The sequence below is a fragment of the Rhizoctonia solani genome, chromosome 14, assembly GCF_016906535.1.
Source record: "Rhizoctonia solani chromosome 14, complete sequence".
In the NCBI taxonomy this organism is placed as follows: domain Eukaryota; kingdom Fungi; phylum Basidiomycota; class Agaricomycetes; order Cantharellales; family Ceratobasidiaceae; genus Rhizoctonia; species Rhizoctonia solani.
The window spans coordinates 1,303,597-1,317,968 of record NC_057383.1 but is presented as its reverse complement, the minus strand read 5'-3'; the positions used below and the strand labels follow the sequence as shown (position 1 = coordinate 1,317,968).

Here is a 14,372-nt window from a genome sequence, read left to right as displayed (position 1 = left end):
ATCTATGGCCTGCTGAGTGGTGGTTTATTAATTGGAACGCTGTTCTATTTACAATACGGCATGTATCAATCACTTGTTTACCTTCTGACGCTTTGCAGCCTTTTTCCTACCAACACCCTCTGTTTCTCTTGCCACCGCTGCTTCAGACTTCCGCTTTGCCCTTGTTTTTACCATTGTTTTGGCCTTGTTTTCCCCTTCACCTCCACATAGTCCAGCCTCCCCTCGTTGTGACCGCCGCAAGACTTTTGTTGGGGCATCATGCATTGCACCCAAGGCTGCAGTTGCAAGCCGGAGCATCTTGCCTCCAGCCAGAGTGACCCTTCCGCGGGTTGACCGACGGGGCTCATTCTGTTTGTCAGACGCAGGCGCTTCCTCCCACCGTTCTTCCTCACAATTCACGGACACCACCATCACCTCTGGCCTACTATCCACCGCATCCACGTTGCCCAAAATCAAAACCGGTTCCCCCACCGTTGCTTGAGAAGCAGATGGTTCTTTGTCAACAATTTCAGCGGTTATGTCTTGATGTTTGGACGATGCAAGCTCCTGACTGGCGTCTGCTTGAGGTGAGCACATTTGAGAATTGGTCGAGGGAGGGCCAACCGTAAGCGAGACATTTGTGAACAGTCCAGGGGTGGGAGATCTAGCGCTTTGACTCAAGGAAGATGGTGGCAGAATGGGAGGCATTTCTGGGACAGAGGTGTCCCAGGGGTCGGGTGTGATTGGCCTAGGCAAGCCGGTGTTGGCACCCGGGCCGGGATTCGGAGCCAAGGCGACTTAATACAGGTTTCAACACTACTAATTATTGCCGATTAGTGGATGTACTTACGAGTCAATTGATGCTGCTGTAGAATTTCTGTGATTGAGTTCGACTTTAGTACTTTAATAACATAGAAACACTAAAGACACAATACATACTTCTTGATTCAGCGGTGAAAAGCACACCTCCTGGACTTCCAAATCGAAAGTTCACCTCTTTCGGAATTTCAGCATAGTCGTGCAACCCTAACAGTTGCCATTTTCTGATCACAGAATGGCTAAGTTCACGAAGCGTCCCCTCGGCCTGATCTCGCCAAGCATCTAACCCATGCACCAGCTCACCGATCTCACTTGGGTCAAGGCTAAATACGTCGGCATCCCAGAGGTCCTTCAGGCGATTTGCGTGATAAGTGGAAACAAGCTCCAACTGCTTGAGCGGCTCGACAATTGCGCAGCACACCAATGACCGTGCTTTGACTTCAGCCAGGATTTCGCCAAACTTCTTGAGGGCTACTTGCGACTGAGCATCGTCCCGTAAAAGACCTTCTAGCGCCTTCAAAATATGTGCCAATTTACGCAGAGAAAGAAGCACGCCCTGGTGGTACGATTTGACCCGAGGCCATAAATCTCGACATCTGTTAAAATTGAACCGATGGAGTAATATAATGGTTACTAGTGGTTGGATCGACTCTTCGGCACGCTGAGAAAGTGTCTGGGCATAGCGCATAGCGGCCAGCGGGTAGGGAATGTTGTATAAGGTATCCAGCACCTGCCACCTCGACACCGCAGCCTGGGCCTCAGTCAGGCATGTCTCAGCCTCCTTTGCGATATCCTCAGGATCGGCCGTAATGGCTGGCACATCAGGTTGAGCAGCAAAGAGTCCAAATATGTGTTTCCGTTGGTTGAAATCTGTGGTGGATTGACGCTGGGGAGTGGGCTCAAAAAGCGCGTTGTCAAGAACAATAGCTTTGTGAATGATGTAAGCACCAAAGGCATAAACATAATATGAAGTTACTTACGCACAGCCTCGTCATCTGGGTTTCTCTCTCCTGAGTTGGATCCTCCATCCAACTCAGTAGATGACACGGGTGCGATCTCCTCAGGTGCGCGTTGGGAGGCCAGGGCTGTACCTTTGCCGGTAGCCTTTCTTGGCTGGGTGGCATCTACTCGAGGCAATTTGTCGTTGTCACCAGAGTTGGTACTAGTCAAGTCCTTATCCGAAGCTTCGACCGATCCCGCGATGCCGTCGCCCGAATGTATGCGCTCATGTGAGGAGCTCGATAGGATAGAAACAGATCGCTCGCATACCTCAGACCAAGCGTCGAGGTACTTGCAAATTTTGTAAAATTCGCCATGACCGAGACCATCCAAATCCAGTGACGAGGGCGGGGGAGACGGGAGATTCTTGAGGCTTAGAGCCGAAACAGCCGCGTTCAATAGTAGCTGAACCAGAGGAATTATGATATTGACAACGCCACCAATGCCACCTTGCACGGTCTGACTAGTCGAGTGGATGAAAGAGCTATCTTTCAAACGATCGATCGATAAGAAGAAATACTCGAGAGTTGAATGTCGCCCAAGCCCTTTACTTTGTGCTGCATACGAACTCATCCCATATGAATCGGGCACCCAGAACTCGTTAATTATTCGCGATGACAGAGCCGAAGGGGTCGAAAGCTTTCTCGCCGGCATGAGTGCTGGGAGGGGATTATTCCCATCAGCCAAGCCCCATATGCCTTGAGGAGTCTAGTATACGCAACTTAGTGATACTCACTTTCTATATAATCGGTAGAACTAGTACGTACTGTGTGTGGCCCATGCTCTTCAATTAGGTTGACCATTTCGAGCGTCTTGATTATTTTGGCGGATAATACAGAGTCGACGGGGCCAAGGAAACCGCGAATAAACGTGAGCACGTCCTCGGGGATCAACACTATGACTGGCATATTGCTGACGCTCGCTAGACCAAGCCAATGGTTCAAGTTCTTCTGCTGAAAATGATGATAAAAATAAGCCCAGCATCGTGGGGGATATGCGACCGCACGTTCGCATTGCGGCTTGTCCACCGGGCCATCGTAATCCAGCTGATGAACGGTGTTGCCTCGATGCTGAACCTTCGATATCCGAGTAGCTACACAATGAGCAGGAGGGGAGTTACTACTACCGAATACCCGTTTGAATCGGAACTGTTTGTCGCTGGCTAGTCCATTTTGGCGTCCCCGTAAGTGCTCGTTAAGTCGGATAGAGTCGGCAATGTTCTGGTTTGACGGCTCGGAAAAATCAAGATCTTCCGGCCAACCGTGAACCCAGGTGTGCAGTTGTCCCTGGCGATGAACTTCCCCTAATAGTGTCCAAGGAGTTGGGCCAACTCCGCCATAAAATGCTTCAAACTAGGTTAGATGTGAGCACAGTAATTCAAAGATGTTGCTTACACCATTCCGCATTGATAAAATCACGGTTTTGCTGGCGAACGAGAGAAAGCTTTGGCTTGCCCTCTAGTGGTGGCATTTCTGGACGGTTGTGAAATTTTGGATTCGGAATGGCTGTGGGAGCCGGGTCGCTCCCGCTGATAGCAACACCTATCACGTCAATGAGTCACGGAATATTTAAGGACAAAAACTGAGTTATAAATACCATTATATCCTTCGAGCCAATGTGTGAACTTGGCGTGAGCTTCAATCTGCTCTGGCGAATCCTTGAACGCGGCGATACTCTCGGACGTATAGCTAGGAGTTTGTGTGAAAAGTCTATTAAACATTAATATAGGCCAGTACTCACATATCAACATTTTGAACGGCTACACCGTTGCTATCAATGCTTTGCCAACCTACGAAGGCCGCAAGCGATAGGTTACCGCATCGCTCACCATCCAGAGCCAGGCGGTTCAGTAGCTTCATCCAATCAGACACGTAACTAAGTTGACAAGCCAACATAATCAACACACCTAAGAATCAAACGAGCAAGGGTAACCAGCAACTCACTGAGCTAGGGTCTCGCCTTGATAGGGCAATGAAGCGTTTTGCCGTTGTCGTTCTGCCTCTGCTTGTTCCTGCCAGTATTGTCTTTGGTCGCTCGGCAAGCCCTCAAAGGTGCGACAAGTCACATGGCGGACGGAGCCAACGTTCCACGACGAGCCCGGCGTGTTTTCCAGATACTTGTTCATCTCGCGTTGGACTTCTTGTGGGTTGTTCCGCGACCACTCGTTTTCAGGGCTAATCTTCTTCGGTCTTTTTGGAGCTTTGGATGCCTCGTCGGCCTTTTGCGCGGCCCCATCCTGTGATAACGTATTATTGAAAAGATTATATAAACCTACATAATGGGAGTCAGTAACGAAAAATGTGGCCATTTGGCAAGCATACCTGAATAAAGGAGGTGGGAAGGAACAAATGTTTGATCGTAAGAAACCATTCAACGATTATCAGGTCACAAGTACAAGAATTTAAGGCGTTGAACTCACTTCTCGTAGCTTCGGCTTGTATCTCTCCTTCTTCTGATCGCTCCAAGAACCCCAATGATGCTTGATGTATGCGTCTGTGACTGTGCTGTGTGCAAACTTCTTGCCGTTGGGTTGGTTCCGTGCCCCTCGATTCGCCTTATTGGTAAGAAACTCCTGGTAGAAGTTGTTGATTACCCAGGCCCGCTCAGCAGGGTTGAGCTTGAGTCCTTTGATCGAAGAATCATCGGCGTCGTCCATAGCTAGTTGACCAGTAGACACAGATGGAGGATCGTTATGACTCGAGGGCATTCGAGAGCGAGAACAATATGGAATGTTATTACCCCAAACACTATAAAGCCGGCTGAAGACTTAGGCGTGTTTGAGTTATGTCACCCATCTGTCGGTTGGCAGAGGGCAATTGGGCTTTGGCACAGCACACTGTTAAGGTCAAGTCCCAGGCGAAACTTTCTCGATTTAGATGTCACTAATTTCGGGAAATTCTTTTACCATTTCTATCTGCTATTCTCGCATCGCATATGTGTAAATCAGTGACCTTGTTACTCCTCCCTTAGCCAGTGGCACTTTGATCATTTCACAATGCGGAGTTGTATTATTATTATTTGGTTGCATCACTCTAAGCCACTAGTAACGTTATTTCTACTACCCGCGCGTGTACCTGCCCCGAACCTTTCCCCACGGAATATTCAAAATCAATTATGGTTTTGTTCGGACTTAGCCCCCTGCAACAACTCCCAGTAGCTTATGACTCTCAAGTGATATGTGCATGTATTCAGATTTTATGTCCCAAAAACCGTACCACTAAGGTCTCTAAACGCAGCAAAGATGTCGGACTTATGGAGCCCAGTGGTGTAATACCAATTTTGTCATTGGATTTACCCAATCAAACTATTGATGGCCAAGAAGCCATCGATCAAATTCCAGAGAAGGTATATCAAATACAACCAGGCACCAAATGATTCTCCAGTGCCAGTTTGAGCACCCTGCTCGATGTACAGACGTTGGGAGTGTAACAAGCCATACCTTTGCCAGTGGGGCCCATGTCATTGCGTAGATGGCAATTGAGCAACTCATTCAGACCAGCTGAGGCCAGGAGCGCCGGAAGTGCATATATGGTCCCGTAGGGCTTGGTGGGCGTCACAAACTCATAACGTAGATTCATTACCGTGAAGATTGGATCACCTTGTTAGGTGAGACAAGCCCGTGCTTGATTCCCCTGTCTTTCCGTCGCCGAGGCATTTCGGTCTCTGGGGGTTGAGTTTCACGGGTTATGACTAACATTACAACGTATTCCGTTCCACGTTTCATAGCTGTGGGCACGAAGCGACTTGCGTTTATGGCGTTGTATCACCCATATAAATGACCTGTTTTTCTACGATACAATCGCTTATTCGCATTTCATGGGGCTCGTGAGACTTATGGACTATATGGGACCATAATGCGTTTGCACACGCTCACAATCACAGCAGGTTTTGGAGAAATGGCAAAATGTCATACTTTGCGTTACCCGACGCTAGAAGACATTCGTCATTTCATTGTTCGAGGCTGTGGATCGGAGCCTGCGGGGACGCACGAGCCAGACTTTGGTCCAAGAAATGTCGGCATAATCACGTGATCATTTGGATATTGTTTATCATATTGTATATTCAGCCCACGCGCGCTCGTCTTGCCCATCGTCTGACAAGCATTGTGCCCGCATTTATGCATGTTATCCGGTGAATATATAAGGTTTCGGAATGTATAGTAAGCCCAACTATTATTTACAAATGTGTTCTCCCACTCTCAACCCCATGGGCTGTCGCTGGTGACGGCCCACCCGTCTGTGAGTGCTCGCTTTTGTCCGGTACCTTGCAACAGGTAAAATGATGAACACGCGGCGTTATAACAGCCAGCGTGCCGGAGCCTAAATTCTGAGTGTGTTCAACTAACAGCTCGTTGGAATGTGTGACAAATACGTGCACCTTTCGAATCCTCGCAATTCGTGCAATACTTAGAGCGGTTATCAATTGTATCGCAAAGTTAACAGCTAAACGCACTAGTCAATGCGGTATATCACTCATGTGCTGTAGCATCATAACTAGGAAATTGATTGTATATTCTTTCCTGCTGCCTTGTGTGACCTTGTGTGACCTGTCGAATGGTTTGCAGTCAGAGCTTAAGGATGCAAACCGTAATTGACGCAAACAAAAGACAGACGTGGAATTGAAAAGGAATTCACGGAACAGGAAAATAGATTGTCCGCAAAAGATCAACATTTGGTCAGCGAAATCCTTGTACGACGATTGCATTGAACATACCCCTCCACATCCTCCGTCTGTCTTTCGGCATCACGGTATGAGCTCTCGAAGTACCAGGTCTACCTCAGGTTCTTTCAGGCCAGTCGTAAGCCGACACTATCAACCCAGTCGCCGTGGTCGGGTTGTCAGTTCTTTGCGCCAAAAAACCGATGTCGCTCGGACTACTCATATCCCGTCCAACAACAGACACCAGATGACTCCGGCCCTCGAATGTAGCATCAATAAAACAAGATAATTCTCCCGCAGCTTGTAACTCAACTCATAATGTGTCTGCTCCATATGAGTTTGACGACATGGGCTTTGAGAACTATGTAGACACAGAGCCAATTGAGTCGGAGCCACGGGATAAAATAAAATCAGTAATTAATTTCTTTTAATCAAACAATACACTAAGCCGGCTGACATTGTATAATCTGAGTAGAGCCCAAATTCAGTTGAAGAGATGGAAAGAAGAACAAGCCCATACCTACCTATATGCGCTCTATGAACGCCATTCCGCCCCAAGTCTAGATTTGTCGTGTTCTCGATGTTCGTGCCGCCAAACTGTCTTGTACCAATGCCAATCTTGTGCAAACGAACATCCAACCTGTCAGAAGTGCTTACTGGATCAGCATCAACGAGCCCCCTTTCATCGTATTTTGGTTTGTCCGGCCGCTTCTGGAAAAGGACGACACTCGCCGATGTTGGCTTGATTCTACATCTGGGCCACGGTGATGAGGCATGTGTCTCAAAGCCTGTCGAAGCGACTATATGCATTGGTCATACCAATGGATTCCACCAGCTCCGAGTATCCTACTGTGGACACCAGCCAGATTCGTTGCATCCGCTCTTACTGCTCCGTGCCGGCATTCTACCTTGTACCAATTTGAATACCAAGTCGGCGTTTACCTTGAGCTACTTGAACATTTCACAACATTCTCAACCCTTGGAAAAACTTCTGGATATCGCTATTACTCTGTACTAAAGCGACTTTCGCACACCGGGTTTCCTGGACAAGTCAGCGATCGCTACCGGGAGCTTTACAGGCCCAACGTAAATATGCTTACCTGATGGCCCTAAGCGAGCGGGGGCAGTATATCGTAAGGAAGGCGACCCTGAAACTAGCGGTAGTCTGGCCATCCCTTGTATCGCTTGTCCTCGGCCCGGGGTCAACTTCAATATTGACGATGTTCCACTGGAGGAGAGGTACGCTCATACACATTATTCAGCTAATGACTGTGTATTAATACTATACCGTACTTTTAGGATGTTTTTTATGTTTTGGTTTTCTTTCGATGGAAACTTCCGAAACTTGCGGAAGGCCAAGAAGGTCGATAAGGACGACATGTGCTTCACAGATGGACTGATGTATTTTGTTGCTCATGGGTTATACCAAGAATGGTTGAAAACCGAGGCTAACAAGGAACCCAGTACCGTAAGCCTAAGAATAAAAGCGCATGATAACTAGTTTCAAATCATATACCAGGACAAAAGTCGTCCAGAATGTGATAATCATAAGGCGGCGCTGGACAGATTCGTGCGATGGGCGGGGCTTGACGTGACTGGGGTAGGCGCATGTACCTGCGCGCGCCATAGTTCATTTATGCCTCAAGGACTTGTCGATTTCTTTAAAGGGGAACGGTCAGTGATTCAACTCGCGCATTATAACTGATTGCTAACGTATCATGAATTACACATAGCTTTGCTTATGGTGATTATGCCATTGCATCAGCCATTGCACGGTTGCTCAGGCTTGGGCCACTTGAATTTGGAATGACCTACGATATTTGGTGTCACTGGTCACCTAAGTTTCAGGAGCGAGCCACTAAATTTCCGGCACATCTGGCCCTCCCCAGCGACTTGAAACTTATCGGAGGGGTCCCGAAGTTTCACATTCAAGGACATACAGAGAAATGTCGTGTATTACACTCCCTGAACTACAAGTCATTTGTAGGGAGACTAGAGGGGGAGGGTTGCGAACGCGCATGGGCGTTTCTGAATGAGACCGCAGGAAGTACGTCCGAAAAAAGTCCTGGCGCACGGTGGGATTCAATCAATTACATTATTCTCGATTGGAATTTTGAAAAGAATATAACTATGGGTGAGTTACAAATAGATTCCATCGGCTACACGCTTACCACGGTTATCATAGCCACGTTCCTAATTGGGAAGTTTCGTGGCGCGCTGAAGTCTTACCATGGGCAGAAAGCTGTTTTTACCGAACTCGACCAATCTTTACCTAGTCAGTTGACCATTCACTGGAGAAAAGAGTCGATTGAGCCGTATAAGGATACAAACGGGCGGTGGACCAGCCCCTTTTTTGGCTCATATGATTGGGGTGAGTTTGTCAGCTTCAAATAATACATTTGGGATTATGCAATGGTGTGTTATTGATTGGACTACGTAAACACAGGTCAGAGTCTACAGGAGGTTCTTCAGCAAGAAAATGAGCGTGAGGAAAAGGAGGAGTGGCTGGCTGAAACTGAAACCACAAAACGAGGACTGACAAGGTGGATAAATAAAGGTATTGATCTGGAGAATACAATGTAAGTGCGTCTAAGCAATAGTTTAACTCCGCTCACTTTATGTTGGATCCTAGGGATAAGTTACAATATGACACATCAAATCAGAAGCAAGAAGGCACGCCCCGCCAGCAGAACCTCCTCAACGAGCGCCGTGAACGACTTTTATCGCGCATTAACGCCCACCACCAGGAGCGCGAGCAGTACCTTGGGTCATTGGAGACCCCGATCACCAAGAGCGGGAGCAGAGTAATAGCCCACACCCGGAAGACTCTGAGCTTGGCTTGCCGTCGTCGTATTCAAGCTCGTCACTCATTGACGGGGGGTGTCTCCAGGCACCAAAAGTAGAGGCGCGACTCCAACGGGCTGTATGCGAGGACGCACTTCGTACGATCAAGAACCTGTTAGGAGCAAAGCACTTTGCGCTTCAACACAAACGCAAGAACGCTGTTGGAGAGAAAGCTTCAACGCGTATGGAAGTAGCAATGCGGGACTTACAGTCCAAAGTTCAAAGAGCTCATCGCCGGTACAATCGCTCTTGTGCGGCCCTCCTCCGCCTCGATCTCGCATCTACTGACCAAGAAACGTACAAATTGCTCGAGTCGAACCAGTTGCGTATGCTTAGTGATTACTTAGAGAATGTATCGACTAGCTTAGGCCAGAAGGGTCATGCCATCCCATGGTTTTGGCGCTCGCAGGCGGCGATGAATGATGAACAATGGCAGATAGATGGTATGTTTATTTGATTACTCCCTAAAATCTCAGCACGATCTCACAATTTATAAATGTGTAGCTCTCAAAGTCGAGTGGTTTAGAGCACGACAACGGTACATTCAATGGGAAGAAGAGCTGAAATTTCTCAAACGAGAGATGGTAATGGCGCTAAACGGATTTCAATATGAACGGCGTGAGTGGGAGTCCAAGTCCTTGCAGCCGGGCCTTGCCTCAGGAATGGCAGAATACGCACGTCAAAAAGCCGACTTTTACGAACAGCTATCAGTTGACCTGTACAACCAATGCGATGAACATGTCAAGGTGAGGGTTTCATTTGGTTCATTTTATTCGATTATTGAATTTGTTTCGATTGTAGAACCCCATTGTACAACTTATTTGGGCTGAAAATCACTGGCCCGATCATATGCTCACATTGAGTGCATAGTCAGGCTTTAGGTTGGTTGCGAGCACACAAGGCTTGCCATTTCTTTTGATTATTTTAAATTGTTCAATATGTTGACTTCTTTGCGGTGGACGTTTTATTCTTGTTACGTAGCGTCTTACAATGTGTATCATACTAACGGAGAGGCTCGAATAAATACGTTATAACAGCTCAAAACGTGTGTGTGAGTGTTTGATCAAACACGTGTCAACGGGAAGGTGGGCAGCGATGATTTCTTGGTTGTATTACGTCCGACCTCACTTCAACCATTCAAACATGCCGGTCACACGTCGAGTACGGTCAAACGAGGGGTGGGAATGGGACTCTTGGCTCAAGAATGTATGCCCGTGTGGGAAGGACTAGAGACGATGGTTTTTTGGCAGTCTGGGCAAGAAGGATGGTTTTAAGGAATATAATTCAGAGGTTGTGAGTATATACGTGCAATTTGATGGTTTTCTAACAGAAAATTGGTATTAGAACCCAGCGGGTGTAGTTACATGGCACTATTGCAAACAAAAAAGCGATGAAAAACAACTAGGAGGTGGAGGAGACGAAGACAAAGAAATAGAAATGGATTGGGATGAAACGCCCCCAAGCAAGCAACATCGCGGCTCACCGGTGAGAAATTTGTGTTGTCAGCGCTGAAAAGCTGATAAAGACCGGACATCTTCACCAGAATACAACGGAACAGAGCATTTCACCAGGCACCAATAAGAGGAAGAGAGCGACGCAACAGACGCAAGCCGCGTTGAGAGGATCAGAAAGTAAGGGTTACACGGTCAAATTTTAATTGCTCAATCTGAATGTATGATACATGTAGGATTGACTACTCCATTGGGGAGTCCCGTACGCACGTCGCGTGTGCGCTTCTCACCTCCGCAGGCAGAGCTTGCCAACCAAAGTCCGAGGAGCCCAAACAAGCGTGCGGTGACGCCGTACCTGTCGCCAAAACGTCAGGATTTGTTACCGGCACATTGGGAACGCGAACTTGAATCACCCACGCAACTTGACAATAATGACAAGTAAATAGGCGGTGTATTTTTGGTAACATAATGGGTAGATACGTTTTGAGATTGAGACACGTAATATTGCTTACATGAGACGGGGCAAGCAAGAGTTGAGTGAAATACAGTAAGGTAAGAGTACATGAAGGAATAAAGTAAGCTGGGAATGGTGGTATGGGGGGAAAGATATTAACATTGGTGAATGATAGTAGATGAAAGGTGGCTGAAGGTATGAATGCAAGTGAATGTTAGTGAATGCAAGTGAATGTTAGTGGGTGCAAACTTATTGTGAGTCTGTAAGTGATGTTACCAAATATTTGCTGCTACCTGGCCCTCATTTATCAATCTCTCCAACTAACATTTTCCTTGTATTCTATCAAAATCATGTGCACATAACCTGGGTGGATCCATATCTTCATACTGGCATACTCCAACTAATTGACTTACTCAAACAAATTGGTCAGAGTTCCTGAGTGCTCCCAAGCACTTATGTGTTCTCTCCAAGGTGGGCAAGCCTCTGCAAGCTACACACTGTACTTAGTCAGCTGTTATTTGTACCATTCTGGAAGTCTATCTAATATTTGACCTCCCATATCAGGCAAAGTCCACTTGACCAATTTGGTCAAGCAAGATGACTAAGAGTTGATTGGAGCTTGCAGGGGCTGACCCACCTTGGGCAGAACACATAAGTGCTTGGGAGTGCTTGGGGACTCTGACTGATTTGGTTGGGTACATGAGGACAAATGCAGCCATCCAAGTATAGAAAATATGCTCAAATACATTTTTGATAAGGTTCAGGTACAGTATAAGTAGAAGACTAATGTTTGATTATTTATATTTATATAGTAATTCTAATCATAATTTCCAAATTTGGATTGATAACTCAAAGTGCATATGATCAGGGTGGAAAGGTGTACTAGCATCAAATTCCCCTGTTTGGCTATACCCCCTACTTAGACACTTCCAAATCACTTGAACAACATTACACCTGCCTCAGTATATCCTTTGTGTGCACTCACACATCTGATACTAAGATACTCCCCCTAACCAATATAAGTGCACTGCCAATACTTCCAACTGAAATGCCAACCATCACATAATAACATACTTGCCATGAATAATGTTATCTCACATTATGTCTTAGCCATTTATGGGCCCCTATAAGTTACTAACATATTCCTGCTGAGTAACGCTATTGATGGTTCCATGCTAACATACTTCACCTGACTAACATTATCCCTCAAATGCATCCTAACTGGATGTGACACCACCAGCATCTACTAACATAGTCCCCTCAACTAACATTACCATCAGTGCCAACTTACCTGACCCTTGACCCTGACCAACCTACTGCCTGCAAGCTACCATACTCCCTCAAACTTGTGTGCATTATCCCTATTCCTCACTAATGTAGTCCCTCCCCCCACTAACATTACCCCTATCCCCACCAACCTAGTCCCCCTCACTGACATTACTCCCTATCCACTAGCATTGATGTACACACTACCCATATTCCCCAGAAACATACTTCCTGTGACTAACATTATTCCCCAATCCACTAGCATTGATGTACATACCATCCCAATCCATCACCAACATAGTGTCCTTTACTAATATTTCCCCCACCTGTTAGCCTACATGCACACTGACCTGACCCCCACTAACATACTCCACCTAAATAATAGTAGCCCCTATTGCACTGCCCCTCATCTATAATACTGTTGTACACCACTGTAAGGTGGGTACACGCTGGTGGGGACAGGCGCTTAAGGCTGTACTACTACAAGCAACACTGGTCCAACTAACTAACTAGGCTATACTACTGCCGCTTAAGGCAGACTTCTACTGAGTGCTATGGACAAAGGGGCCTTAGGCCTGGAGGTGTGGTAGGTTGAATAAAGGGGTAAGTGTGGTTTAGCTACTGGGGGCCGGCTACTTAGCTGGCTGGATGTATCCTCCTCAATGAATATGAGACAAGGTAAAATCAACTTGGGGTCTCCAAGCAATTTCCCTCTTGTATTTATACACAAGAGAACTATCTACAGGTGGTCAAAGCTTGTGAGAAAAGAAGGAAGGATATGAAAAAGGAAGCATGCTGCGGGCTGCACAGAAGCGTGGACTTCTCCTAAGCGCCCTTGGCACGGCATCTTGGCGCGGCATCTTGGCATAATAAGCGCCGAGATCACGTGATTGAAAAACGTAAGATAAGCAGTTCGGAAAAAATAGTAAAAATATCAGAAAAATTGTGCAATCCTAATGGTATATGTTAGAGGGTTGTAACAAATACCCCTAGGCATTGCTAATGTTGCTCTCCTCCACTAACATTCTCCCCTATCCCCCACTAATGTGCACCTCATTAACATTGTCCAATATCCAATAGTACCCATGTGCACACTGGCCCCATCCACACTAATATACTCCACCCAACTAACATTATCTTGTATTCCATCCACTCATATGTACTACCACCATCCCTGACTAACATTGTCCCCCACACTAACATTACCCCCTATCCCCCACTAACATACTTCCCCTGACTAGCATTACACCTTATTCAATCCCTGTCCCCTAATAACATACTCCCACTGACTAACATTATCCTGATTCCATCCTGCCATTGACACTACCCCTAAGTGTCATTAACATAGTCCCACCACTGACTAACATTACTCCTTATCCTCCACTAATTTAGTTCCTCTGATAAACATCACCCCCTATGTCCTGCTAACCTCCTTCACTAACAGCATCCCCTATTCCATCCCCCTCTATCCACACTACCCTTAACCATCACTATCCCCCATTAACATAGTTGCCTGTACTAACATTGTCCCCTATCCCCCACTAACATAGTCCCCCCCACTGACACTACTCCCCATCCACTAACACTCATGTGTGCACCCCCCTGACCCTCACTAACATGGTCTCTCTCACTAACATTACCCCCTATCCCCCACTAACATAGTCCCCTGAGTAATATTGTCCTCCATTCCATCCATCCTTACATATAATACCATCATCCCTAACTAACATAGTCCCCCAATTAACATTACCCCCTATCCTCCACTAACATTGTCCCCCCCTCTAACATTATCTCATATCCACTAACATTCATGTGTGCACTCCCCTATCCCCCACTAACATACTCTCCCTCACTAACATTATCCTCCAGTCCATCCCCCCCATCCATCCTACCCCTAACCA

At 46.7% G+C, this 14,372-nt stretch overlaps 2 protein-coding genes across 2 annotated transcripts; one reads left to right on the top strand and one right to left on the bottom strand.

The window, feature by feature from the left end:
* Window positions 1-69: 69 nt before the first annotated feature.
* On the bottom strand, window positions 70-4,504 carry RhiXN_11028 (uncharacterized protein; the record flags this gene model as incomplete). Its single annotated transcript, XM_043330843.1, has 10 exons — window positions 70-776; window positions 830-856; window positions 919-1,725; window positions 1,779-2,505; window positions 2,565-3,142; window positions 3,192-3,338; window positions 3,394-3,485; window positions 3,538-3,672; window positions 3,741-4,033; window positions 4,217-4,504. The coding sequence occupies 10 exons, from the start codon at window positions 4,502-4,504 to the stop codon at window positions 70-72; spliced, it is 3,801 nt and encodes a 1,266-aa protein (XP_043186188.1).
* A 2,756-nt stretch (window positions 4,505-7,260) lies between these two features.
* Window positions 7,261-11,193, top strand: RhiXN_11027 (Transposase family Tnp2 protein; the record flags this gene model as incomplete). Its single annotated transcript, XM_043330842.1, has 14 exons — window positions 7,261-7,506; window positions 7,571-7,695; window positions 7,756-7,924; window positions 7,976-8,130; window positions 8,190-8,590; window positions 8,642-8,827; window positions 8,903-9,035; window positions 9,089-9,260; window positions 9,347-9,743; window positions 9,805-10,046; window positions 10,531-10,593; window positions 10,645-10,785; window positions 10,844-10,931; window positions 10,988-11,193. The coding sequence occupies 14 exons, from the start codon at window positions 7,261-7,263 to the stop codon at window positions 11,191-11,193; spliced, it is 2,724 nt and encodes a 907-aa protein (XP_043186187.1).
* Between the last annotated feature and the right edge of the window lie 3,179 nt (window positions 11,194-14,372).